Raw genomic sequence first — 27,801 nt, 5'->3', positions numbered from 1 at the left:
ATCATCTCACATCAGATTATCTGGTCCTCTAGCTCTTTCCACACAGTCTTCCAAGATGTTTCCTAAACCTTAGGTACAGGGCTTGTGTTTTCAATTTATTCACTGGGATAGATACCCAGTATCAGTTGTTCTCTGTGCTTTGATCGGTTTTGGTTTTCTGTGGTGGATCCTGTCAACTGCAAAGCAAAGCTTCTTTGGGTTGAGAAGGTTGATAGGGTTGGAAGTGTTGGAAGGGTTAGGAATTACACTTCACTGTGGATATAAAGACACGTATTTAGAAAACATTTAGGAATTATGCTTGTTCATTAAGGTGGAGATGGTAGATCCTCCTCCAAGATCCATGACCTCACTAACCCTGATGCACCTGGCTAGGTCCCTAACATCCATCATAACTTCTCTCCTGTTGAGTCAGTATTAAGATCAGTTAGATAACTGATGGTTAGTGTAAAAATATGAGTGTTGCTACTATATTTCGACACTGTTTTATGGCATTGGAGAACTGAGTTCCTGCAACAGATGTTGCTGTCTCTCCACATTTGTTCTGTAGCCCTGTTACTCTCTCTATTTCTTTCTTCTTTGGGCTCTGGTTTTTTTGACTGGCTCTGTAGAACAAATCTCATTCTTGTGTTCTCATCTCATCTCCTCATTTCTGTCACCACATTAAGTATATACAATAAGATATGTAAGCATCCCCCATTTCTCTCTGTAGGCTGTGGACTTCCATAGGCAGTGTGCATGGGCTGTTTTCATGGGCAGGATAGAACACTGCATGCTACCTGATACATAGCAGGCCATTCATCAATGTTCAATCCATAAACTGACAAACAAACAAAAAATCCAGTGTTCTAGAAGCTTTCTGACTACTTATAAAGACAACGTTTTTGAAGCAATGAAACAAGAAGCTAATATCATTTAGGTGCTAATTACGTAAATTAGACAGGCTGTGAACCAGCAAGCTTTAGGAACCCATGCAGCATGAATCCCACAAAAGAAAATCTATGTATAAGACACTACCACCACTCGACTACATGGAGATTGGATTCATTTTGCATCTCTTTCAGAAGTTAAAGGAGACATCACTCACATTGCCCAGAGACACTTCATGTTATGCCCTTTAGCTCCCCAGTCCTCCCATTTCCTGTGATACTCGTTCTTTAACCCACATCTCTTTCCCATATCAACTTTCTCGATACCTTCCAGCCCTTCCCATCAGTACACACACACACACACACACACAAACATACACACATAACCTTGTGTGTCTCTCCTGTCCCCAGTTTCAAGTATTTCCCCAAATCTGTACTACATAAAAAACAAGCTTGAAATGAACCCAGGAGGCAGAGATCCATTCCCTCCAGGAAGTAGCTGGGTAGAGGGAGGGCTGCATGGAGGAACTATAACAGTGCTATAATCTTAAAGCAAGTTCACTAAATGAAAGAAATGGAAGACCCCTGCTTGGAGTTGGTCAGAAGCCTGTCTGTCTGTCAGGCCATGCGCTGGCATTGTGTATACATGGCAAGGAGCACACAGAAGCTGTGGATGACCATTTAGTCTGGGATAAAGCATGAGCTGGATGAACAGTCACTTTTTGCCTGACCACAGGGCTCATGCAAAAGATGTTCTACTCCCACCCCTACTGGGACATAGTGCTTTATGCTTCTTTCTGTGGGAGTTTCATTTTCTGTATAATATATGGACATAGAATATAATCTATGTCCAGTATATACAAAAGTCTTACCTAAGCAAACCTCACTTTTATCTTTTTTCTGTTCACATGGATGACTGTGCTCATCTGGATCCTGACACCAACCCGATCCTTTAAGGCTTTATGCCCATTTGTCCAAAAAGTCTAAGGATGCAACCTTTTGGATTATGTATCTTGAGCTTACCATCTAGATGCTAAAGCATAGTACTTATGGCAACACAGCATCTCTGTCTCAGTTAGGGTCCCACTAGGGGAAAATTAATGTTTAGACATAAATTATTTTGCTTAATACAAGAAACCTGCTAGATGGACATCTTGATCGTATACCTGAGATGCCAAACAGTGGCAATGACACAAGCTAGAAGAGGGGGAAGCAGAGAACTGGAAGTAGGGACAGCAGGTTACTGGGATCCTGAAACTATACTTCATAGGCCTATCCTGAGGCAGCTGGTACCCAAGGGAATGAATTGCCACTAGCAGAGAGTCCAATCAAGCAGAACCAAATGAGGAAAGCTTCCAACTCTGTTCCTACATCAGCTACCTCAGACTTTCCAATAGTAGCTTCTGTGGGCCATAGACAAAGAACCATGAATGGCGCAGGTGGGACAAGGGTCCTTCCAACTCAGATGGAGGAAGGGACATTAAAAGAACAGGTCTGATACACATAGGCTATGGTATACATGGTCTGTTGGGTATTACTAGTGGCACAGCCAAGACATGCTAACATCATGGTGCAGAGCTGGCATGGACATATGTTCATGTTGAGATGGGCTTCTATCAAGAAGGGAAAGTAAAGGTTTAGAAGAAGGAAATGCCTAGCAAAGTCCAGTCCCCAGACACCAGGTTCCACCACTGAATTGTTACTATAACCTGAAGAATTGTAAGGAAGAAAGTGGATACAAACTTGTTTAGTAACTTGCTGAAAGCTCCCTTTTAAGGACCAGAAAAGCTTTTGTGTCATATTTGTAAAAGTCTCCATAAACATATATATATATATGCATTGAATCCTAGGTTAAGATGACCATTAATAATCAAGAGAGAGAGAGAGAGAGTTTTTTTTAAAAATTGACAATATCATCTGTGTCCTGATACATATGTATATTATGTAACAGGACAAACAGATATTCGGTGACTACAATGGACAAAGGTTTTCCATAAAACCAAGTTTTGTTTTTTTTTCTTTTAAAGAAAAGATGATAATGGTATGGCATATAGAGTAAGGTTTCAGGAATGCAGCAAGCCCTTTGTGAGTCTTTTTCTTAAGTAATGGGTTTCTCCTTCCCTAAGTAAGCACTTCGTGGAGAGTATGTGGCTTGGATAGCAGACTTGAGTTATGTACATAAGAAAAAGCACACCTCTTTCCTTTCATATACTCCATAATGATGTCATTCAGCAGATGTGTGTGTATGTGTGTGTGGTTGTGTGTGACAATTTAATAAAACTCTTTAAAAGATAATATTAAGTTGTATAAGAACTAATTAAGAGACTAGCTTAGTGATATCATATTCAGCAAATTCACTGTTTACTACTAGTATAAAATATAAAATTTTCACTTATGAGAATTTGTATAACTAATAAAAAACAAGAAAGCCACGATGCCCAGGGTGTAAGAGTGGTGGAACATTTTTAATGGAAAATTTCTTAATTTTATTGGTAGTAATCTCTCTCTCAGCCCTTGGGTTTCCCAAGATTCACATAGCTGAGTTAAAAGGAATTCAGAATGTAATGAGTGTTTCAGGTGAGCTGTTCTTTTCTCTCTAGTCATTTCTCACATATTTATCTCTATTTGTTCATGTCACTAGATGCTGCTCTTTTCATGACAAAAAATACTCAAACATTTGTAATGGTTGGCATGTACCAAGAAACTAATTGTGCTTTTTATGTTGTGACCCTGAAAGAGCACTCAGACCTCTGCAGCACATGAATTAATGTGTCAAGGCTGTTGTAAATTCTACATTCCTATCATCCTGTAGATGTCTGTAGACAGATGAATATATCTATTCTTTATTCGTGTTTAAATCAAGTTTTATATTTCCTGAAACCATTTAAGTAGTTAGATGACAGTAAGTGTCTTCTCTGGACAATGCGGTTGTCATGAATTAGTTTAGGCCCCTACTCACAACTGCAGACCGATGAGCAGAAAAACATGATAAATGAGATGATTTTAAAGCAGTGTTGATTCACGCATAGCTGCTTATGAGGTTCAGTGTGATTTAACATTTACTCAGTGTACTGAAGGAGTGTGTGAAAACAATTAACATTTGTTCCAGCTATGACACCTTTCTAAAGAAGGAATAAAACTCCTTCCAAGTCATTTACTAGCAACTACCTTCAAAGTGTCTGTATGTATACATATACGTATACGTATATGTATATACTTATATATATTTTAACACCCAGCAAAATAGTAAAGTCACATGGAGGCTGCAAAAAGGGAATATACTGCTAATACAATGCAACGTATCTATTGTATGCTGGGTCATTTGGTAATGCATGTTTCACAATGCAAGAGTTATAGAAGACTATTGTCTTAGTGGGGAGTCTTGGCACCGGGTCAGGTGAATCCTGCTTGTCTTTCTGTGGGGACCCTGGTCCCAGTTGCCAGCACATGTCTCTGCAGGTTCTGCTACTGCTGCCATCTTGCTCTTAAAATGACACCAAATCCATTCTCCATATACATATGTTAGATGAGGTGGAATGTAAAACTTATTAAAACAGTTCTTGATCCACTCAATCCAAATAATTCTTGTGTACAGGTATGTGCATGTGTGTGTGCGTGTGTGCGTTTGTGTGTCTGTGTGTGTACCTAGCCCTCTGTGTACAGGTAGAGGCCAGAAGTTGATAGCAGGTGTCTTCTCTAGTACTTTACACCTTATCTTTTGGGTAAGATTCCTCACTGAACCCAGACCTCACTGGTTTGTCTAGACTGCCCAGAGAGCCTCAGATAGCCACCTATTTCTCTACTTGTCTCTTCCTACACTTGGGATTACAAGTGTGAAGCCCACTGACTGGCTTTTACATGGGTCCTGTAGATCTCAGCATAGGCTTCCATTCCTGTGTGGTGAGCACATTACCCACTGAGCCATCTTCCCAGCCCCTGAATAATTCACTTTAGCTATTACCACTTTTAGTGTTTCTTCTTTAAGGTATATCTATTACAACTGAAGTGTTGCTGGACTTGCTTGTTGCAAAATTAGTTACACAGCAAAAGGACGAGTCACTGATTAGACATCCAGCATTTGCAAAAGTCTTGGACTGCATACCCTCTGTGATCTTTCTGCCGTGCTCCCTTCTCACAGAGGCATCAGGACTCGAGAGCTTAAGCATAATGGGCAGGGTAAATCACATAAAGCAAGCTGTCTCTGCCAGCATTGATTTCCTCCATGAATCAGCCATTCGTGGGATCTAGGTTTCTCTGAGAATTGGCTTTTAAATAACGAGCAGCAATCATCTATTTACCACTTACAGGTCCTTGGGGAAACTTGAATGAAGATGAAGTATTGTGTAATCATCATAATGTATTTGCTATCTAATAGCCAAATATAACCCCTCCTTAGGGTCAGTGTGGTTCCAAAAGCTGGATGTGATCTTTATAGCAAATTAAGTTTCCAGTGCTTGGGTTCAGTTCTGCTGATACAGAGTGATCAGGCGGATGGATTTATATTCTGTCCCTTCTATCTTCAAGCCCTAGCAGAGGTCACCTCTCTGGTCATCTTGTCTGGCCATCAGTGAGATTGGCAGGGCTAGCAAAATAGATAGTTCTATGTGGAGCTTTATTAAGTAAGAAATAAAGGAAGCAATTGATATGGATATCCTGTTTGGACTGAGCACTCTGTCTCTTATGCTCAGAATTTTGACCACTTACATATCTCTACATTGACAGTTGCCCACTGCAAAATGAAGCTTCTAGACAAAGGTCGAGAGCAGCCAAAGTCTATGACCATAAGCTAAATACTTAGAAGGCAACTTGACAGCATATGCATTTAGCAAACTAACAGTAGCAGGTTCAACCCTAGAGCATATGATCTCCCCAGCCATGGGCTTTTGAGCAACCAGGTTTACAGTACCAAGTATACTGTTCCTTCTTGTGATGAGACCTTGAATCCAATCAGAAAGTGTTTACTGTTCCCATAACAGTTGTACCATTATTGCACTGAATGCCTATCGTGCCTGGCAGGTCTGAAAGGTATGTTGATTTTCCTGTACTAAATGATGTCCCTCAGGCACTGGGCAGGTATCATTGTCATCAAGACAGCCTCTAAATTTACCGTCAGTTTTCTGCTACCGTATTGAAAATTCAACGGAGATGCATCACCTCATTTTTTTTCCAGTTATTCTTCTTTCCTCTGCTATTTTATTCCTTCATTTTGCACCCCCTACATACTTTTTTTCCATCAATATAATATTGTCAGTGTGTTCATGGGAAAAAGGTGAGCTAAGTAAAATGCAGGAGTTCCAACTGGCTAATTAAGTCCTAAAGACTTGTCGTTGTCATATATGGAGGCACATGTATTTATTCTTCACAAAAGCTTTGTTCAGCTCCTTGATAGCTGTAGTGTTTAACTGTATTTTTAAAATTTTTTATTGTATATTTTATTTATTTACATTTTAGATGTTATTCCCTTTCCCCACCCCCCCAAAGACCCCCTATCCCATCCCCCCTCCTTTTTGCTTTTATACCATTTTAATTATATGCAAGTATTAAGGTAAGTTCTAGGTTGAGGAACTCGGAATACAATAGATGTAAATAGTTAAGGAACAAGCAAGACAATAAGCATAGTCAAAGAACAAGCAGGCAATAAACAAAGTTCCAGTGATCACTGTTTCTAAGGGCTTATCAAGATGACCAAAATATCTGAGCCTACTTCCCTGTCCCAAAGTCATTTTCATGTTTGAAGCCTCCTTCTTTGTTCTAGCCTAAAATTTAAATTCCTGCCTGAAATTACTTCTTTGTTCTAGCCTGATATTTAGTTTCCTGTCTGAAATTACTTATTTGTTCTAGCCTAATGTCAGATTCCTGCCAAATATCCCATTTCCTTGACCTTGGCCCATGTCATATTCTTGATAAGCAGCCCCAAAGCTCTCCACCTCTCCCCCTTTTTTATTTCATAAACAAGACTGAGACTGTCTTAGGTCATTCTGACAAGAGTGCCTTCCTTCTCATTGTAGAATATGCATTACTGGGCTCAAACTTTAATGAGTATTAGTATCTTGTAATAATCCCACTAGAAGAAAACAGGAATAAAACACAACAAAAAGAAAAAAGAAAAAACTGGAGGCATTGCTTATGATCAGGCTCATTTACATTCTTGAGAATACCAGAAATAACTACAAAATCTGATTTATTTTATTTGAGTAAAGTAAATATGGACACTAGGTTTAACTGTATTTTATGAGCATAGAGAAAAATAAAGCTGAATACTTAGGAGCTTACTTTAAATTCTTATTTGTTTTTTCCCTCATCCAATTTAATTTTTGTAATAAAAATATAATTATATCATTTACCCATCTCTCCAACTATCCTTATCTTCCTTCCCTCTCAAAAGTCATGTTATTTCCTTAATTATTATTTTTATATATTTATACATATAGCATACAAATATACACACATTTATATGCACACATATAAATACAACATGTTGAGTACGGTTGGTATACACATACACATATGGATAGATAGATCCATGTATGTGTGTGTGTGATTTCGAGAACGATCACTTGTTACTGGATAACAAACTAGAAGCACCTCCCTGAGAAAAATTAGTTTTCCCTTTCTTGACATAATTATGTACCTGTATTCTTTGTAAAGATCTAGGGACCCACGAGATTTCCCTCTTCCATGTTAGCATGTCTATTGGTGCTATCATTGTTCAGGTATAATTTAGACATACTTTTGAGGTTTCACAGAGATAGCTTCCCTGTCATTCTAGAAGACACAATACAATAAATAGACTTCCTGCTACCCTGACTCTCACAATCTTTCAGGCTCTTTTCTGTAAAGATCACTGGACTTTAGCCCACTCAGAAGGGCTAAGACTAAAAAGAAACAAAACAACAAAAAAAAACCCAAATAACCAAAAATGCTGGATGTAGACCCTTCATTCACTGTTGGTGTGATTGTAGACACTCTAAAAATCAATGTGGACAACTGAAGTGGAGACTTAAGGATTCTTTGGAAAATCAGTTGTGTTAGATTGTGTTTTGCTGTGGCAAACATGTGAAGGAGTCTTTTCCTGAAGTGGAACAGGTGAAAAGCTAAGGCAGACTCGTGAAGGAATGTTTGGCTGAAGCAGACACAGGAGAAAGAATGTTCTGCTGAAGAGCAAACACATGAAAGGACACATAATGAAGGATTCTTTGTTAATGACACACATGTATTGCTCTGTCTTACATTGCATAGTTGAGCTGCATTTGTTGGGACTCCATAGAGAAAAATGTGCCAAAAAACTTCTGGTGGTGTGCTGCAGTTTCTTGCCACTTCTGCAGATTCAGGCTGATTGGCAGTGATGTCAGCTGAGTCAGGCACATGGGCCGAGGCAAGACCCATGGAGGACACATGCATATGGAAAGGACCCTGCACAGTGAGAGAGGCTGAGCTTGGCTTGCTAGTATAGCTAGTTATACAATGGTTGTTGGTCTAGAGTCTTCACTGATCTTCACTTTACGGAGAGAGACACAGCCAACAACTTCTTCTGGCATTCCTCTGGGTCCTTGTTGCTAACTCATGCCAAGATTAAGGCCTGGCTGTCTCTGCTAGGTTGTACCACCCCTGCTGATTCAGGTTTACTATCCTGACACTGTCGAACTGGACTCCTGATGATCCATGAAGGGTTTGCGAGTGGACTGAGCTGCTGCAGCTAACCTGTGAACTGAACTGCAGATTTCCAGACAACATAGATGAGAGTTCCTCCAAAGAACCTTTCTAAACAGATCCATTTCCCCCATATTGGTTCTTTTTAACTACCTCTGGTAGGTGGTGGGCTACAAGGGAGTCTAAAGCATATAAGAACCATCATTAAAAACAGGTTTTGAGAAAATTAAAGATACAGACAGTCCTCAAAAACCTAAGAATAAACCTACTATTTGGCCCAGCTATGCAACTCCTTGGCATATGCCTGAAGGGTTGTACATCTTACTCCACAGATACTTTCTTAGCCATGTTTGTTGCTTCTTTATTCACAACAGCTAGAAAATGGAAACAACCTGAAGGTCTTTCAACTGATGAATGAATAATGAAAGTGTAGTAGAAAAACATGAAATCCTAACTATTGTAGGCAAATGGATAAAACTATACTGAATGAAGTAACTCAGATCCAGAAGGACAGCATCACATACTCCCTCTCATCTGTGGTTCCTAGCATCAAATCTTCAAATGTAGTTCATAACCTGAAGTAGCGACAGAAACCAAGAAAGTAAGAAGTGATAATGGTGGAGGGTGAAAGTGAATGAGTATGAATGCTAGAGAGGAAATAGCAGAATACCAATAAGAAGGAAAAAAAGAAAAGGGTGGGAATTAAACTGAAAAGAAGAAAGAAGGTAAAGACAGAAGGAGAGGGAGGGAGGGAGAAGGGGTAAATAATACTAAGGATGTATATGAATAGTGTGAGCACACATATTTTTTCAATGGCTGATTATATTCTCTTCACAAGAGCCACAGAGCATCTGGCAGAAACCACAGTGTTAGGCAAGAGAAGCCTCCTTCTAAGTTGTTGGTCAGAGGAGTCCAGAAGACTCCAAAACCAATATAGGTTACTATTGTTTCCTTTGTTGTCTCCTAAAACTTGAAGATAAGTCTTTATTGCTGAAGACACCATGCATTTTAGACACAGGACTTTGTGGTTTGAGCTGGATCTGATTTGAAATCCCTGAGGAGTAACTTGCATAGTACTTGTAGGTGTTATTAAAGCTGCCAACAGAGAGTAGCCATCAATAGTCAAAGCCAGCCATGATACATATGAACTACATCAAGGACCAGCATGACAAAATGTCCCTAACTGCAACAGTAGAAATTATATATCGGTAAAAACTAAACATTGTCTAGTTGGACTTAAGGCCTCATTACTAGGAAGGAAATCATGCCTAGGGATGGAAACCTAACAAACAGTCTGGGGCTTTTGGGATTATGGACTTATGGGAGAGCCTACTACTACCGCTTCACTAAACTAATATATTTCTTTTCCTAACTGCACTCTACATAGTTATCCTAATATGAACAATAAGTCTAGCTGTCACCATTCTACCAAAAGCAATTTACAGATTCACTAAAATCCCGATAAAAATGACCATATTTGTCACAGAAATAGAAAAAAATTGAACATCTTTAAATTCATATGGAATCAGAAAAGTGTGCTGAAGGGATTACCATTTCAGATTTTAAGATATATTACAAACCTATAGTGATAAAAACAGCGAGGTACTGACACAAAAACACACACTGAACAGAACTGATGGCTCAAATAGTACATGTAACTACAAACATCTGAAATTTGGGGAATCAGTCAAAAGCATACATTAGAGAAAAGATAGCACCTTCAATAAATTTTGTTGGGAAAATTGGATGTCCATATGTTGAGGAATGGAATTAGACCGACAGGAATTACCCTGCAAAAAATAACTCTAAATAGCTCAGAGATAGCAACTCCAAGTCTGAAACATTAAAATTGTTTAAAGAAAACAGGCAATACCCTACAAGATACAGGTGTAGGAAAGGATTTTCTGAATAGGACTGCATTTACCTAGGGATAAAGGCCAGCAATTGATGACTGGGACCTCACAAAACTAAAAAGCTCCTGTTCGGTTTGGGAAATTATCAAGCTAGAAAGAAACCCATTTGTACGGAAGAAGTTTTTAACAGCTATACCAACATAGTTAATATCCATAATGCATAAAGGACTCAAGAAAGATTCCAGAAAACAAATGAGCCATTTAGAAATTGGCTGCAGATCTCTTAGATAACAAGTAATGGAAATCTAGCTAATAGAAGTATCAGAACTAGCTACAATGAAATATGAAAAAAATACTCATCATGTTTAACACTTAAAAATGCAAATCAAAACAACTTTGAAATTTCATCTTACCACAATCAGAATGTTTCAATTTTTGGATTCTAACTTTCTCTCTATAACTTGACTATGAATCTGTAATCTTCCTGCCTCAGTCTCCCAAATGCTAGGATTGTAGATTGCACCACCATACCTGGCCTGACTGAGTCATTTATAGAATGGTTTCTTTTTTAATTTGGCTACAGCAGGACATGAACATTCTCCTGTTCTTTATGCTTAGTATTGGCTGTTTAAATTCTCTTCACTGGAGAACATCTGAAAAATATGGCTTCTGAACCTGAGGTCATATGTTTCCTTCACAGAAGGCACGATTACTCCTGTTTCTTCCTGGACAGTGAACTTACTGAAGGGATGCCTTTGGTACACCCTGTACCTTCTACTTTTGCCTTTGTAAGGGAGCTGAGCATCTCTTTCTGAACTGGAGATGCTCATGCAATTGAAAAATTAAGGTCCAGGAATGTTGTTTAAGTTGTAATCTGAGCTTCATCAGCTGGCCTAACTTGTTTGGCAGAGGGCAGTTTTGCTCATTGGGAGAGATATTTTTGTTCAGATGTAGAGGAAAATACCCCTAACACACACTGATCTTAGTATACAGAAATACCCTTTGCACCTTTGAACCTAAGACAACGTTGAGTTGGTATAGTTACTTAGAGGTTAGCACTATCCTCCAGAACATGAGACAAGCCACACTTTGCAGCCAGATGCACCACTGCCAGCCTTTCTCCTGGTGAGCAGATTCTATCTGCCCTCTCACACTGATTACTGATATGTGAGTCTATTCTCATGCTCTGCTTTTGCATGAGTTCTTCATTTCTTTGCAAACACATACGTAGTTATTTCTACACTAATGGTTGTTATGTGGCACGATAGAAATCCATCACCATGCAATATGGCATCTTTACAGGCTCCCTTGCATCAATAAAGCCAACTTGCATTGCTAAAGATGTTTTGCTCCTCCTGCTTTGAAGTGAGAAGTATATGTCACTGGTAGGGCATGCATGAGGGGAATAAATGAAATCTAGGTGTAGGCTATGTCCTTGCTGTGCCTGTAGAACTCCATATGTGCAACTACATGAATGAAGATTAGGCCCAGAAAACACTTGGGCCTAATTCCAACAAAAGGAAGGAGACCGTAGTAAGAGGAGAGCTTCTGTGGCATCCCTCTCTGTTTTACATTTATATTTTAGCAGCATCTTAAGCAATGAGGTGAATGGTCAGTTTCTGAAGTTTAGTAGTCTTCTTTTAGTTTTACTATTAAAACATGAGGAAGAGAATCAGGCAGCCTAGAGAGCTAGAGAGTGTAGCTCCCTAGGCTTCCCAAGGCTAAGTGATTTTTGGGTTTAGATGTGTTTTTGAATCATGTGGTAAAGTACCCTAAACTACAGGCATTACAAGTCTTACCAACAGCTACAGTAAGTGCTTCATTACCCAGCAGGAAAAGGAGCCCACAGTCACTAGGAACAACAATATTTGATCATCAGTGAAAGAGAAATAAAACACGTTGGACTGTACCATGGTATTACTAAATTTTGATAAAACACACAGCATGTCAGCTAAGTGACATTTGAACAATGATGCCAGTGTGGAAATAAAGTGTTAAAAATGATGGACACACTAAGAGATGGCAAGGATCACTGAACTCTGTCTGTGACACCCAGAGAAAATAGAAGATCCTGAAATCAGTGCTGTACTTGGATTTTTTTGTTCACTGTTAATATTCTATGCAGACAGAAACAACCATCTTTCTTTTGTGGTTAAAATATTAAGGCATCCCATCACCATAAGGACTATTTGTTCCCTTTTCCAAGCCACTCCTACCCCCTAGCCCTCTACTCACCTTTTAGGTTTTACATTTCAAGAATACCACAAAAATGGAATTCTGCAAGTATATAACTTCAGAGAATTTTTTGGAGACAAGAGTCTCACTATAGATCTCAGGCTGACCTTGAACCAGTATACGCACTAAGCTGGTCTTGAACTCACAGCGATCCAGATATACCTGCCTCCTGAATGCTTGGATTAAAGGTGTACATCACCATGCTTAACACACACACACACACACACACACACACACACACACACACACGGTGTGGTGGTTTGTTGTGGAGGTTTGCTGTATATGTGTGTCCATGTGTGTGCACATGTATGAACAACTACTTGCCTACATGAAAAGGCTAGAAGAAGATATCAAACGTCTATTTTATCATGATCTATCTTATCCCTTGGGACAGTGTCTCTCACTGAATCTGAAACTCATTGTTTTGAGTAGATCCACAGGACGGTAACCTCAGCAATCCTCCCATCTCTGCCCTCCACTCTACCAAGGTTACAGGCTGAAGTACGAGTTTATGTGGCATTTTATGTGGGTGCCTTTCATTTGAACTGGGGTTCTTAATCTTTTTCAGCAGGCTGTCTCATCACTGGGGCGGCTTGCCAGCCCCCAGAGTGGTCATTGTTTTTTAACACTATTCTGACAGGTTTGGAGTGTAGCTCTCTGGTGCAGTTTGCTCATGATTAACGGTGTAGAACATGTTTCATGTGCTTATTTGACATCGGTATGTTTTCTCTAGTGGAGTATTCCTCCAAGTCTTTTGTACATGTACTAATTGGTTTATATACTTGTGCTCTTCTAGTACTACTCTGTGTGTGTGTGTTCTAGATACTAGTCCTCTGTTCCCTATGTTGTGTGGATCATGCTTCTGAGTTAAGTCTACTAGTCGAATCTAATCTCTTTGCCTAGTCCTACCTCTTGAGTATAGGCCCCTTTTCTTTTCTAAAAGTGACAGAAAGCTTAGGCAAGGAATGCAGTTTTCACCGTAAAGAATGATTAAGGAAGATAAGGGAGGGGCTAAACTTAGCTTAAACTGGCTAAACTGGTTAATTTGAATAATTTCAAGGACTCTCCACTGTGGGGGCTTCACCAGTAGTCTGGGTTCTGAACCTGGGCTCCTATGTGCAAAGGACCAGCAGTGACGAGGTCAGTAGACGTGTGGGAAATGGAGCGATTCATTCGCCTGTGAGAAGACAGCTCCCAGGCTCCTCGTTTGCTTTCTTGCTCAGAATTGCAACAAGCCCTCCCTGGACAGGAAGGCCCCATGTGTTAAAGTACCAGGTATAAAAGCTAGAAGATGTTAATACAATGGTGCCAGACATACAGGCTAGAGTAAAATCTACTTAGTCATAATGTGTATAAGTCTTTGCATAAATTACTAGGTCTCATTTACCAATATACTGTGAAGGATTTTTCGTTTGCACCCATGAGGAATAGTTTGAATAGTGGTTGGTAGTTTGATTTGCTAGGGTCATTCTTATCTTGATATCAGATTCATAAGTGAATTGGGACATGTTCCTTTTATTTTATGAAAGAGATTTATGGAATTGGATTTTTCTAATGAAACCAAATAAGCCTAAAGAATTACTTTTTGACATTCTTACTTTTCTTAGTAATTAGAGGGCTATTCAAATTACCCATTTCCTGATGAGCTGTGGCAGATTGAAATTCCAGTGCTTCTTGTCCCCTAGGTTGCCACATCCCCATGTAGAACTGTATTCTGTCCCCTGGCTCTCCTGTTTGTCTCCAACAAAACAGGCACAGTTTTGTTGCTGACACTGGTATGTTGTTACATCCCTTTTTGTCAGTCTTGATAAAATGGTGGAGAGTTTTATATACCTTCTCAATAAACCATGTCTTAGTTTCATTGATTTTCTTGGTCATTTTTCCATTTTAAACACCATTGATTTCTGTTCTTGTTTTCATTGCTTCCTTTCTGCTCCTGGCTGTGGCTTTGTTTTCATCTCCAAACTCCAGTGGGGTTCACGTTATTGATTTGAAACCCCTCTTCTTTTGTTCAACACACATTCAGTTTGGCAGATCTCCCAGTGAGCAGTAGGCTAACTGTGTCCTGTGTACTTTTGATGGGCTGTGTTTTCATTTTCATTCAGTGACACATATTTTTAAAAATTTTTTCCTAAAACATCCTTTGATCCGTCTATGTATTGTTAAGAATCTTGTGGTTTTGTGTCTTCAAAATTTTTCTGTTTTTTGGTTTGAGTCCCTTTACAGTTTTGAATATAGTTTTGTGACTGTATTTATTTGACTTTATTTCAGATTTTTTTATGGCCTGGGTTGTTCTCTCTTGGTATATGCCCCATGTGAAAGTGTAAAGAAAATGTATTCTCCTGTTGGGTGGAATATTTTATAAATATATAAATAGAAGTTCCCAGTGTGGAAGGAAAAGAAGCCATCATTTTTTATGCAAGTTTGAGGGAAGGCCTGACTCTTCAGATGGTCTCCATAGAGACTATCATCATCTACATCATAGGTATTGGTGATGGGGTTGCTGACCATGGTTCTGCATCTCCCCTGGGTATTTTACAGCATGTCCCATGCCTAAATGCTGCTTATTTAGTTTTAGCTTCACTAGGGTGACAATTTAGGCTGCCTTTGCTAAAGTGGTAAGGGGCACAGGTAACACTGAAGTTATAGGAGGCAAAAAAACAAAAAGACTCTGGTAACTCACTATTTAAGGCAAGTCCAGTTTACACAATGCAGCCCAGTGTTTTGTATAATGAGCATGCAGAAGTATATGCTAAATGATGAGGCACAAGGCATGGACTAATTGAAGCAAGGCTAACCCACTTGAGATCTGTTCTAGGCATACACCTCTATGAAGTCCCTTGTGATTGTGGGAGATGCCTGAGTGTGATGATAACTTTCCTTTTGCCTGCAGTTGGCTAATGTGATCAGCCAAGGGGGCCAAATTGGCAGGTACTAACTGAAAGTTTGTTCTATTTGTCATTTCCTCATCATTACTGTGCTGTGACAGAATTCCTGTCAGGACATCATGTAAGGGAGAATTCATTTCACTAGCAGGTTCAGAGAAAACACGCCTAGTGATGAGCAAAGCTTAGAGGCTGGATGAGTTTGGACTGTGGTGGCCAAAAATTGACAGATTCAGATAGCATCATCTAAAGCAGAAGTGGGGCTGGCCTGTATCCTTCAAGGGCCCAGCCCTAGTATTCTATGCACAGTTCCACAACATCCCCAAACGCCCCAACAACCTGAGAGAATCAGGAATCAAAACATTAGACCATAGAGGACATTCCAGACTCAAAATACAGCAATGAGTTTCCTAATTTTAACAATCTCCCTCTGCACCTCCCCCCAACAATTAATACACAACCAGTCTCTACCCAAAACATTGGCATATGGCAGTCACCAAACAGGAAGACCTCTCATTTGAACATTATGGGAGGGACTTGAAGAAAAATGACCCTGTTTCTACTTGAACCCAAGCTCAAAATTCCAAGGCTCAGGTTCATGTGGTTTTGTTTGCATGTTTTCACTAGCTGATTTGTGGGAGGACAATAAAAACCTGCACCATCTCTCTGGCACGTACATGACCCTGAGTCAAATTAGAACTTACAGCTGCTGTCGAGAGAGAACACTTCTTTTCTACTTCCCATGGTACAGACAGGGGCCAGTTTTTGATGTCTTTGATGACTGAGGTTTTGTAGGCCAAGTCTATATGTCTCTGGGTATTTTTTAAAGTTAATATTGTCATTATGATTCTTCCTACTGCCTCTTGAGTATTTTTTAGCATTTTATTCCACTTTACTAACTTAAACATGTAGAATACAAAAGACTACCAGAAGAAATAAAAATATTCTTATTAGTTACAGTAAAAAAAATCACACACACACACACACACACACACACACACACAGAGAGAGAGAGAGAGAGAGAGAGAGAGAGAGAGTAGTTTGTTTTTTCTGAATAAATGTTCCCTTCCTGTTCTTTTTCTATACCCTCTCAGAACTCACATTCATCATGTAAGTTATGTTTCTGAATAAGAGATCAAAAGGACCAAAAAGAAAGAACCTGGGGTATAGCCCTTCTTAGAAAGGAAGAACTTGAGGGACAGCCTCTTGTTTTTAAGGAACCAAAAACATTGCTAGGTCTCGGACATAAAAAAAAACAGCATTGGCTAAGGAGTAGCTTGTTGATATAGAGCTTGCCTAGCCTGAGCAAGGTCCTGTGTTCAAAGCTTAGCACAAGCAAAAACCCCAACTCCCTTACACACACACACACACACACACACACACACACACACACCACCCCACATACCTTATTTATGGCTTGGACCTTTCTGAGATCAGATGTAGAAGAGAAAGACCACTACTGTTCATGAACTTCCTGGAAGACAAACATCCACTCTCCCCAGACAGACCTAAGAAACAATCTTACCCAATGTGAATGTGGGTGAGAAAGCGCTCACACGTGCAGGAGAGACACTGCTCCTACAGTGAAGGGAACTACCTTCGCTGAGCTTTACTGGGCACTGAACAGCAGCCAGGCCTCCCTGTAGTACACTGTTTCACATGACCCTCTTACTCTCCTTCACAGAAGAAAAATGGGTCCAAATTTATACAAGATCTCCTTTGGCAATCACATCAGCAGAGAATGCAAGAGGTCAACTACCATGTCATGTTTGGAGAATATTACAAATGGCAAATAATTATCCAATCCCTTTATTCAGTGGTGGTTCCATTAGATTTTAAAAATCAAGATAAATAAGCTGAATAAATAAACTGAAATTCTCTAGTTTAGCCCTCAAATATTTCATTATTTCCTATTTTGTAAAATGTCTAGCTAGAAGTAAAAGTTATTTTTAAGGTTTTCAAATGTCAGCCTTGAAGTTCAGTTCCATACACTTTCATTGAAACTAGGTCTCCTTGTGGCAGATGCCTAGGCATCCTGTAGACACAGAGAGTTCTGGGAAAAGTTAATAGCCCTCTTTACTTGTTATTATACTAAATGCAAGCCGGGCATGACATTTCATACACCCACGGAGAGTGCTTAGCTGTTCCTGCTTCTTGTCTTGCTAACACATTACAAGATGTTTGTTGCAGTGAACCCCGCTGACAGCAAGCTTGGTGACACAAATAGCATTTAGGTGTTTCCCCTTTTAAATCCCATCAGTAGGGACAAACCTAATCTGCTGAAACCACACATCAAGACTTCCTAGACAAGGTCCCTCCTCCTGTAGACCCCTTAGACTCAGAGAGGTTTATTAGCATACAAGTCACAGGCTCCTCCTGTTCTGTCCTGGATTCCAAACTAAGAGCAATTTTTAAAATGCGTTTTTGGCTTGATATTTGCAAACTGTGCAGAGGAAGGGGCTCTTGTTCTGTTAGGGTGGTCAACCAGCCCTCACACAACAGATCTTGAGGATCTGCTGTGTGCTTTCAGGGTAGAGTGGACAGATCCAGAAAGTGACCAACAGTCCATATGGTCAAATCAGTGTCATTGAGAGAACCTCAAGTCTTAGATCCTTTGGAATTCTTGTGCAACCCTTTCTTGTGCAACCTGCTCACTCACCTGGCAAGTTCAAGTTCTAGGCTATTGTCAACTATTAAGGAGAGAAAATGGAGGAAAAGCAGCGACTGAGAGCTGGACTCAGGGCTGTCAGGAACTGAAGTGTGGTTATATAATGCCATGAAAAATTCTGATGGTCTGGGTCACACGTACTTCTGTGCACCTAGATGAGTCAGTCATTCAAAGACTAGCCCGGACTCTATGCACATTAGGCTTTGGAGTGGGAAGAGGAGGAGGAATGAGAGAGGAAGGCAGGGGAAGGTAACCAGGCCAGGAGCTGCATCTGAGTCCTTTCCCTGGAAGTGGGGATTTCTGCCAGAGGAGCAGGCTGTCCCCTGGGGTACTGTTGTCACCCAGAGTGTCAGTAACTGACACACTCTCTCACTCTTTCTATTTCCTTCCTAGGACAGCTTTCCTGCTCGCTTTGGAGGCGTCCATTTTGTCAACCAGCCCTGGTACATCCATGCCCTCTACACACTCATCAAGCCATTCCTTAAAGACAAGACAAGGAAACGGGTAATGAAAAAGAAGTATCTTTTAACTTTTAAATGGGGGAGAGAGGTTTCTTGGTGTGTCAGTGACAATTATAGCTATTCTATGTGTCCACTCCCTTTGCTGCCTGCCAAAAGCTTTTACCATGGTTGTACAACTCTTGAACATTTGTACCTTAGCAGGAGTTTGCAAATAATTTGTATTTAATCAATAATTCTGTAGAATGGGTTCTTTTCAAAGCACCAGACAAAACAAAAGAAACCTTGAAGGCATACAAATACCAGATGCTAATTTTGCTGCAAATGCCTATAGGAAAGTTCATGAAGCCACTTCCTGCCCCTATTTGATTTGGCTTTTGCTTTTTGGGATGTGTTTGTGTGTGTGAGGGGGTGGCACATTATATAGCACAGGCTAGCCACAATTCTTTTTTAAAGATTCATTTATTTTCATTTTATGTATATTATTGATTTTCATGAATGTATGTATGCATATGTACCATGAGCATACAGAGAACATGGAAGTCCAGAGAGGGAAGCAGATACCATGGGACTGGAATTACAGACAATTGTTAGCTGCCATGTGGGTACTGGCAACAGAACCTGGGTCTTGTGGAACAAGTGCTCTTACATGCCAAGCCATCTCTCCAGCCACTAGCCTTAAATCCTTAGTCCTCCTACCTCTGTGTCTGGAGTTCTGGAATTATAGGCATTCACCCAGCTCCTATTTTTTGCTCATGGACTATGTCAGAAGCTAGCATTTTGCCCTGTATCAGCACTGTGAGAAGTGATTCTTTATGTTTTTTTTTCCCTCATACACCTTGGTAATTGCCAGATCCACCATCTATAAGGTTGAAAACATTGTTTTTTGAATGTAACAGTCTTATAAAGAAAGCTTGATATAATAATGACATCAATCAACATTTGAGAAGGCAGCCTCTTTCATCAGAGCAGGGATAACATGACACGCTTTAGAGCTGAGTAAAAGGCATCCATTAGCTACTCTGAACCTGACTTTCCTCGTTTGTTATGTGGGAAAACTAGCTCCTATACTGCAGACTCTTCGGAGCAATTTAATGAGACAGTACATGAAAACATTCATAATGCCATTCATGTACCAGACACTTGGTGACTTTTATTGCTTTTTACCCTTTATCTTTTTTTCCTCACTAGCTTTACTAAAACATACTTGACAAGTAGCATTGTATGTGTTTAAGGAACACAGTGCATCTATTTAATATATGAATATATAGCAGCATGATTGCATCAATCATACTAAGATATCTATAGTTGTGTGGCTGATGATATGAAATTTCATAAACACACACACACACACCAGGGTTCCTAATTATTTTTTTCTTTTTTAAAAATTTTTATTCTTTGTGAATTTTCACATCATGCACCCCAGATCCATTCTTCTCCCTGTCCCCTCATATTTGTCCTTTGCCCTTCAAACCCTTCAAACCTCTCCCACAAAATACACACACACACACACACACACACACACACACACACAGAGAGAGAGAGAGAGAGAGAGAGAGAGAGAGAGAGAGAGAGAGAGAGAGAGACAGACAGACGGACAGACAGACACAGACATATAGACACAACCAAACAACGACAAAAAAAGCACAGAAAACATCTCATTGTGGAAGCTGTAGTATATCATAGTGCCCCACAGTATATTCCGTTGTCCACACATCTTCATTTGTAAATGCTTATTGCAATGAGTCATTATTCTGGTTCATGATCTCTGGCTTCTGTGACATCATCAATATTGGGTCCTTATTGGGACTCCTCCCAGTTATACTGTTATTGCCCTGTGTCATGAAGATAGTGCAGCTTTGGATTTGCAGGACTGGCCCTGTCATGAGTCCCAGTCATTCACAGATGATATAGATTTTGGGGTGGACCATCTCAGAGACCTGGACCTGAGTGATAGCAGAGCTAGCACGGCTCTGACTAAGCCACCCAGATGCTACCATCAGCAGGAGGCAGGGTCAGCTTTCTTGCTCTCACACCCTTGGGTCCATATATTCTCATTATCACAGGTGTTTAGGGGAAGGGGGAGGAGAGCACCCCACACCCATACCACTTCACGAAAGTCAAGCAATGAGGCCAGATCTCTCCCACTCTTACCCTGGAGGCTGGCTCACCTGCACTGATCCCACCAGGGCCAGCTCTGCTGTGTGCTGCAGCTGGTGAGGGACAGGCCCGCCCACCTGCTCTCATGACCCCAGGGCCAGATCTCTGGACTGCCACAGGTGGTGAGGGGTGAGAGGTGAGGGCATCACCCCCTCACACACACACCACCACCACCTCTGAGCAGGGGACTAGCAGAGCCAGGTGCTGCCCCAGTCTTCACTCAGGGCTGGGTCACCTGTACCTCTACCACCAGGGTCAGCTCTGCTATGCTGTCCAGGTGAGGTTCAGGACCTGCTCTCACAAGTGTTGCAGAAGGGCTAGCTCTCCAGAGCTCATGATCCTGTGGTCAGCTTCTCTGACTGCAGGAGGTGGTGAGTCAGAGGGGTATGAATGTGTCACCTGTATGCCTATGCCTCCCCATGGCAGATGAATGGCAGGGTCAGATCTCCCACACTTATGACCTGAGGGCTGGCTTGCTCACACTCACTTCTGGGTCCTGCTAGCAGCGCGCACTGCATCCAGTGAGAAACAGGACCAGTTCTGCATAGCTTTTGGACATCCAGGTAGTTCCCAGCAGCTGTCCTAAATAAACAATGACATCCACAAGCTCTCTAGGGCAATAGGAGCCCCAGACATCTACACCAACCCCTGCCATTACATAGCCACAGACTTAGACATTGCCCTCACCCATGGCTTGAGCAATGACCTCATCATGATCCCAGATAGCAGGGCTGACCACTTGCAGTAGGTTACTCTTCTTCACTCTCAAGACTCCAGTTCCATCTTTCTTTATAATGCTCAAGGTGTTCCACCTCTCCGTCTTTCCCTTCTGACCACAACACACTCACACATTGTGGTGGCTCTAGCTTCAGGCTAGCCATATGGATGGCAAGCCCCTGGTGACATCTTCCATCCACGACTCCTGGCATGTCAGCAAGCACGTGTTTATAGACCATTTGTGCCATGCACTACAGCGCAGGTCTGTGGGTGGCAAGGCAGTCTGCATGTCTTCCTTCTTCCACATTGTACTGCCCGGATTTGATTTCATTTGGTTTGGTTTTTATGAGTCCTAGACATAAAACATATTTGGTTTCCAAAATAGGCAACAAGCTAGGATGAGCAACGAATTGTCATCCACTCTTCCCATGACTGATATAAGAGTGCCACCACCAATATCCCTTTGCCCATTGACATGGAGGGATATTCCTAATTCTTAAGCCTAATATTAGGAATATTCCTAATTCTACATCTTGGTGTTTAGAGATCATTATAGTGGACTATTGGAGAAGGACAAGCTCCTGTTCCCAAATAAGAACAGAAATTAGAACTAGACATCGCCAGCACCAAGAAGCAGGGGACTTACAAGATATTCTGCAGTCTACTCAGGACAGGACCAAGAACCACATGCCCAACATTGTTTGCAACAATGCTTCAGGCTTCCCAGAGCTTGCATTTTCTTTCTAGTAGGGGATGGTGGAAATTCCTCCCATGGTAGACAGTCTGCTGAAACAGAACAGGTATTTCTGGAGCTCCAGGACAAGTGGGTCCAGCATCTTACATCTGTGTCCCTCTCCACTGGACTGCAGGATCAGTAGGGTTCCCAGAGCAGAGTCCTCTTCAGCATCGCATCCCATCCTTTAAGAACTGATTATGTGGGATGTGTGAGCACAAATGTTTGGAGTAAACACCAGAGCAAGCCTTGATGTGCTTCTAATACTCCAGCATCTGCTGTAGAGCTTCATAAAAGCCATAGGGTTTTAGTTTACTCACAACAAATATTTTTCTGTATTAAATTTCAGCCATATCCAACAGCAATGTCAAAAATGCTCATTGCTTTCCCAGGCACTGTAACACCCAGAAGAGCTCCACACTTACCGTCTGTCTTTCCCTTCTTTCTTTATGGTGCTGCTTACAGTACACGTTAAATGAGCACAGGAGAATGGGGGGATGGGAATTTGTTGCTAACATCCAAATATGGGTACTTTAAAACTCACATTTAAATTTCATCATTGCCAGCTGTGGCATGCGTGTCCATTCGTAATTGATGGTGTTCCACTTGAGTACCACTTACTTACTCCATATAGTTAATTGTGTGTAACTTATGCAATGCATGCAATTATTTTATGCCTGCAATGTGTATAATAACCGACATTATTACAGATGTAGTTTAAATCAACTCTCAAGGTCAATTTCTAAATTGTAGTCCATGACAATTATCTACTTATTACATGTGATTTGTGAATTTATCTAAAAATAGCAGAAATGTGAAGCTTTTCCCCCTTCTCATTTTGGCCACTTTGTATCATTATACACTGTGTGCTCAGAAAACACAAACTTGTTTGTGTATCAGTGCACTATGTAGGCAAAACTGCTGCAAAGGACTTCCCAGACATTCTTAGGTCATGGCTTTACGCTGAGTAGGAATCAATTGAGCATCTCCCTAGTACACACACACCATCCTGTAACTAAGCAAAATGCTTGTTACCAGAATAAAATATCAGCATCATCTCACTCTCCATAAGACCCAATGGAATACAGATCTAGAAGCATCAAATACAGAGGAGTTTATGCGAGGGAAGATATGCAGGGTCAGCATGGGTAGGGCCCGGGACTGATTTATGCAGGAGAAGCAGAATGGACAAAGGCACAGAATATCTTCAGGGAGAGGCTGTTCTTGGTTGGGCCTGTGAAAATGGTTGGAACTAGAGAGGTTCTGGGGACCAGAGTTCTCAGAGAGAAGAGGGGTACTCAAAACATGAGCAGTTTTGAAGCACTTGGTATCCCTGTTCCATTCTTAGTAGGAATAACTAGAAGATGACTATATGCATAAATTTGTGTGGTGGGCAAACAATGTCCAATCTTTCCTTAAACTTCGTTTTTTAAAATGACTATCAATACAGCCCTTTTCTAACCAATAAAATATTCTTTTATAATGACTACGCCATGAGCACAACCTCTTTGAACACCATGGTCACCATAGACTTTTCCAATTTGTCTTTACTAAGCTGTGTATTAGATTAAACAGTTGGTCATGTTTTAAATTTCTGTTGGTTACTTTTTTTCCTCTTTCCAGATTTTCCTTCATGGAAACAATTTAAACAGTCTTCACCAGCTAATACACCCCGAGTTTCTGCCCTCTGAATTTGGAGGAACACTTCCTCCTTATGACATGGGGACTTGGGCCCGGACATTACTTGGCCCTGACTACAGTGATGAAAATGACTATACCCATACTTCCTACAATGCCATGCATGTGAAACACACCTGCTCCAACCTGGAGAGAGAGTGCTCGCCCAAGCCCATGAAAAGGTAAGGCTCGCCAGAAGGAATGAGAGGCTTGATTTAGATCTTACCATGGCTTAAAGAATTAAAGTCTCGGTGGGCACAGAATTGAATAAAATAATTTTAATTAGAGTTTACAGAAAATGGGTCTTGGATGTTGTCCCCTTTATATAGTTTAAGGGATGAACTTTATGTCATGATTATGAACTGACTCTTAAACTGCTAGAGTCTGTGAAGATACAGATGACATACTTGTCCTTCAAGAGGCACTGATGACAGAATAACCCAGTAGAGAACATGCCTGTCATTCATCTCTTTGGAACCAAAGGAGCATTACTTGGCTGTAGCACCATCAGGCATTAGGAGCATCAATACAAATAAGATCATGATAGTGTTCCTCTAGAAAATACACCAAGAAAGACTTTAAGCATGCTTATAAAGTGGGTCATATTGGAGCTTCAACTGAAGGGAAGAACCTCAGCAATTCTGTTAAAAAGGCTGATGTACAAAGCCCATGAAACATGGTAACAGAGCCTTTAAAAGACACAGGGTGCTGTGATATGCAGCTTGAAAGTACAAAGAGGGTTTTGAGGATGCAGTAATTCCCCAAAGAGAGTTAAACTCAACTGGTAAAGTGTGTTGCATGGATGCTCAGGACAACGCCATGGAAGAAGATTGCTCTTGGTTTCTATTTTTCTGTGTTTTTTTTCCTTTTTCCTCCCTTCTTTTTGACTCTATCCTTGACCACTTGTAAATTTTTTTGACATTTCAGAAAGTCAGAGCTCTGTTTGTGCTAGCTCTGTCTACCAGTGACCTGCACGCCCAGCCTGAGCATGGCTTTTCAAATTTGCTACACAAATGATCCTGGTACACTTGCAACCCTTTGTTTTTAAGGTTAAAATCCCCATTAGTCACCATCTCAGTCCCAAATCTAATCTCTCTCCACCTATAAGCACAGAGTAGGTGCTTCCACTTGATTTTTCACGGAGTATATGCAATATTTGTTCACACCTAATAGTTTTCTGACATCTAATAGTGAGGACTCATTGGCTGCAGTTACATTAATAAATAACCCAGGCAATCTGGGCTCCTTAAACATCAGAAACATATTTCCTCACAGGTGGGACAGAGAGAGCTAAGAGCAAGGTGTCAGGACTGTCAGCATCTTTGCAGCTTCTCTTCCTGCCATGCAGATGGCTGTCTTCCCCCCTTGTCCTCACGTGATCTTTCTCCTGCTTATGTTTGAATCCTAATTTCTTCTTATGAGAACATCAGAAATGTTGACTTAGAGCCCACTCTGACCACATTTTACCTTAATGACTCCTTTCAAAACTTCATCTTCAAACACAGTTATAACTGGTGGGACTGGAGTGAGAACTCCAGTCTGGAAGTTTAGCAAGAGAGGGAGAGCATGATTATTATACACCATCTGTGTCCGACAGATGCAGTTTATATATCTAATGTGACCTAGGATCCTAGAACACTGATGTATCACTGCAGCCATTACTTTATTGGTATTTATTTAGGCTGTTGTTGTTTGTTTTTTCTCTATTTTGAACAATTGTTTTCTCTTGTGTTTGCCTTTAGTTTGTCCTTTCATATTTTAGGAAGGTTTATCTGGGAAGCCTCAGATCCCTTCCACTGCTGGACCAGAGAGCCTGTCCTCCTTAGGTTTCAGCCCATACTGCACAAGGGTGTCCTCAGAAGCGGTTTTACCAACAGTGACTAAAACTCAACTTTCCCCAGACCCAGACACCTCACTGATGCAGGAACAGAACATACATTCATGGTATCTCTGTACCTCTTGGAGTCTGCAGAATGCAAGAAAATTGAAAAGAGACCTAGGAGAGAGCACCAGTATAAGCTTCTCTGGTTTTCTGTCTATTAATAGACTGATCTTTTACTCAAGACCTGGTTTCCAGGAAGCTTCATTTTGCAGTGTACAGATTCAGACAGGCAGTGATGGAGGAGTGCACTCCTGCTGCGTGGCCATGTCAGAGTTCTGGATTATCACTGACCTTGGAATAGTCTTGTGAGATCCCATGAGTGTGCACGGGTTCTAGTCTCCCCTATGATTCTCAACAAGTGAAAGTCCATTTGGAGTGAGGTGGTCTTTTGTGGACTGGCTTTGGGAACTGACCACTTTCTATAATGAGGCTTCTGAGATTATGTGGCCCTGAGGTCTGAGCTTATCGCTGCTTTCTCAATGAAATAGTTGACAGAGACAAGCGGCTCTCTCCCCAATTGAGTGGCTGCAACAGGTGCTGCTTTCTTGTTCCATAGTGATTGTGATTCTGCCTTTGATCAGAAAGGATATTCATTACTACTTTAATGGAACTTTCTTTAAACAGAAACAGCTCACTTCAGTGTTTTCTTTAAGCCTGTGAATATCAGGGAAGAGTTAGAGGCATTACCTGCTCCAGTATTTTAAACTTTCTGGAATTTCCTGAACTTTGTGTGTGGATGTGCATGTGCGTGTGCGTGTGCGTGTGCGTGTGCGTGTGCGTGTGCGTGTGTGTGTGTGTGACACTTGCTACAGGCCATGTGTAGAAGTCAGAGGACAGTCTAAAATGCTTGTTCTTCCTTTCTATTTTGTTTAAAATGGGGGTATCTTTTCTTCTTTAGTTTTTACTACTGAGTATGCCAGACTAACTGACCCATGGTCTTTGCCCATCTCTCCCTCCCATCTCATGCAGGAACATTGGAATTGCAGCCATGTGCTCTCATATTTGGCTTTATATGGGTCCTAGGGATTTGAACTTGTATGGCAAGTACTTTATCCACTGAGCCCCCTCCCAGCTCATCATTTCTGGGGTATTTTAATTATTATTATCTCTCTCCCAGATCATTAGCTGTTTCACAAAGTTTAAGTGTAAAATAGCCCATTTCCTCCTTCCTAACTCGTTACTTCAATGTGTCTGAAGAGCCTGTGGCCAAATCTGTGCAGTTTTTTGTTTTTGTTTTGTTTTTTCTTTAAATCAGCAATGATTATTTTTGTTGAGAATGAGACAAAATCCAACTGTCTTAATTAAGAAGGGAAATTCATTATTTTACGTAGTGGCATAAGGTGTCACATTAAGGTGGCTGCAGAAATGCAATGAGAGAAGTTTAGTGGTGACACAGAACCCAGGTTCTAGCCACCAAGTCTGACACAACAGTGAGATTCCAAAGCTTACTGCCCCTGACTTGTGTGGGAAAATCATGCCCAGACAAAGGGTCTTTGTTAGCTGGACAGGAGGAGGGAGGGGCTGGGGCTGGAAACCAACAGTCCTGATGTAGGCTTAGTTAGACATGTAAGACTGAAATTTCTTTCCCATGAAGTAATTACATGACTTTTAAATTCATCTCCAGATTTTGTGCTCTCTCTTCAAATCATTGAAGAATATATATGAATTATTTTCTGATTTTAGTCCTTCTCACTGGCAAAGTAATTAAGATGGCTATAGATATGATAAAAAATCTAAAATACCCACAGAGTCACTGTCTTGAAGTAACTTGTGGTGAATGACTAGTCATTTTATGAGAAATTTACATACATGCATACATACATACATGCATACATAATACATGCACACACGTATAATTCATGGATGCATACATGGATAACACATACATGCATATATATCCATACATGTATAATACACATATACAAATATGTACTCATATATTTGTATTGATTAGAAGATTATTGACAAATTATATTAACTTTTTATCTTGCCCTCATTTGGGCTTGGGGATTTGAGC

The 27,801-nt window shown here is 40.7% G+C and overlaps 1 protein-coding gene across 1 annotated transcript in view; it reads left to right on the top strand.

Annotated features, from left to right (window-relative positions):
* The window catches only part of Clvs1 (clavesin 1), a 185,664-nt gene that overhangs the window by 141,405 nt on the left and 16,458 nt on the right, over positions 1-27,801 (top strand). Inside the window, exons 5-6 of the mRNA XM_028768578.1 lie at positions 18,551-18,661; positions 23,849-24,084. Of these exons, the coding sequence (XP_028624411.1) occupies positions 18,551-18,661; positions 23,849-24,084 (347 nt within the window). The remainder of the gene's footprint in view (positions 1-18,550; positions 18,662-23,848; positions 24,085-27,801) is intronic.

Source organism: Grammomys surdaster, unplaced genomic scaffold (assembly GCF_004785775.1).
Source record: "Grammomys surdaster isolate TR1022 unplaced genomic scaffold, NIH_TR_1.0 64, whole genome shotgun sequence".
Lineage (NCBI taxonomy): Eukaryota > Metazoa > Chordata > Mammalia > Rodentia > Muridae > Grammomys > Grammomys surdaster.
This window is presented reverse-complemented; position numbering and strand designations above follow the sequence as displayed.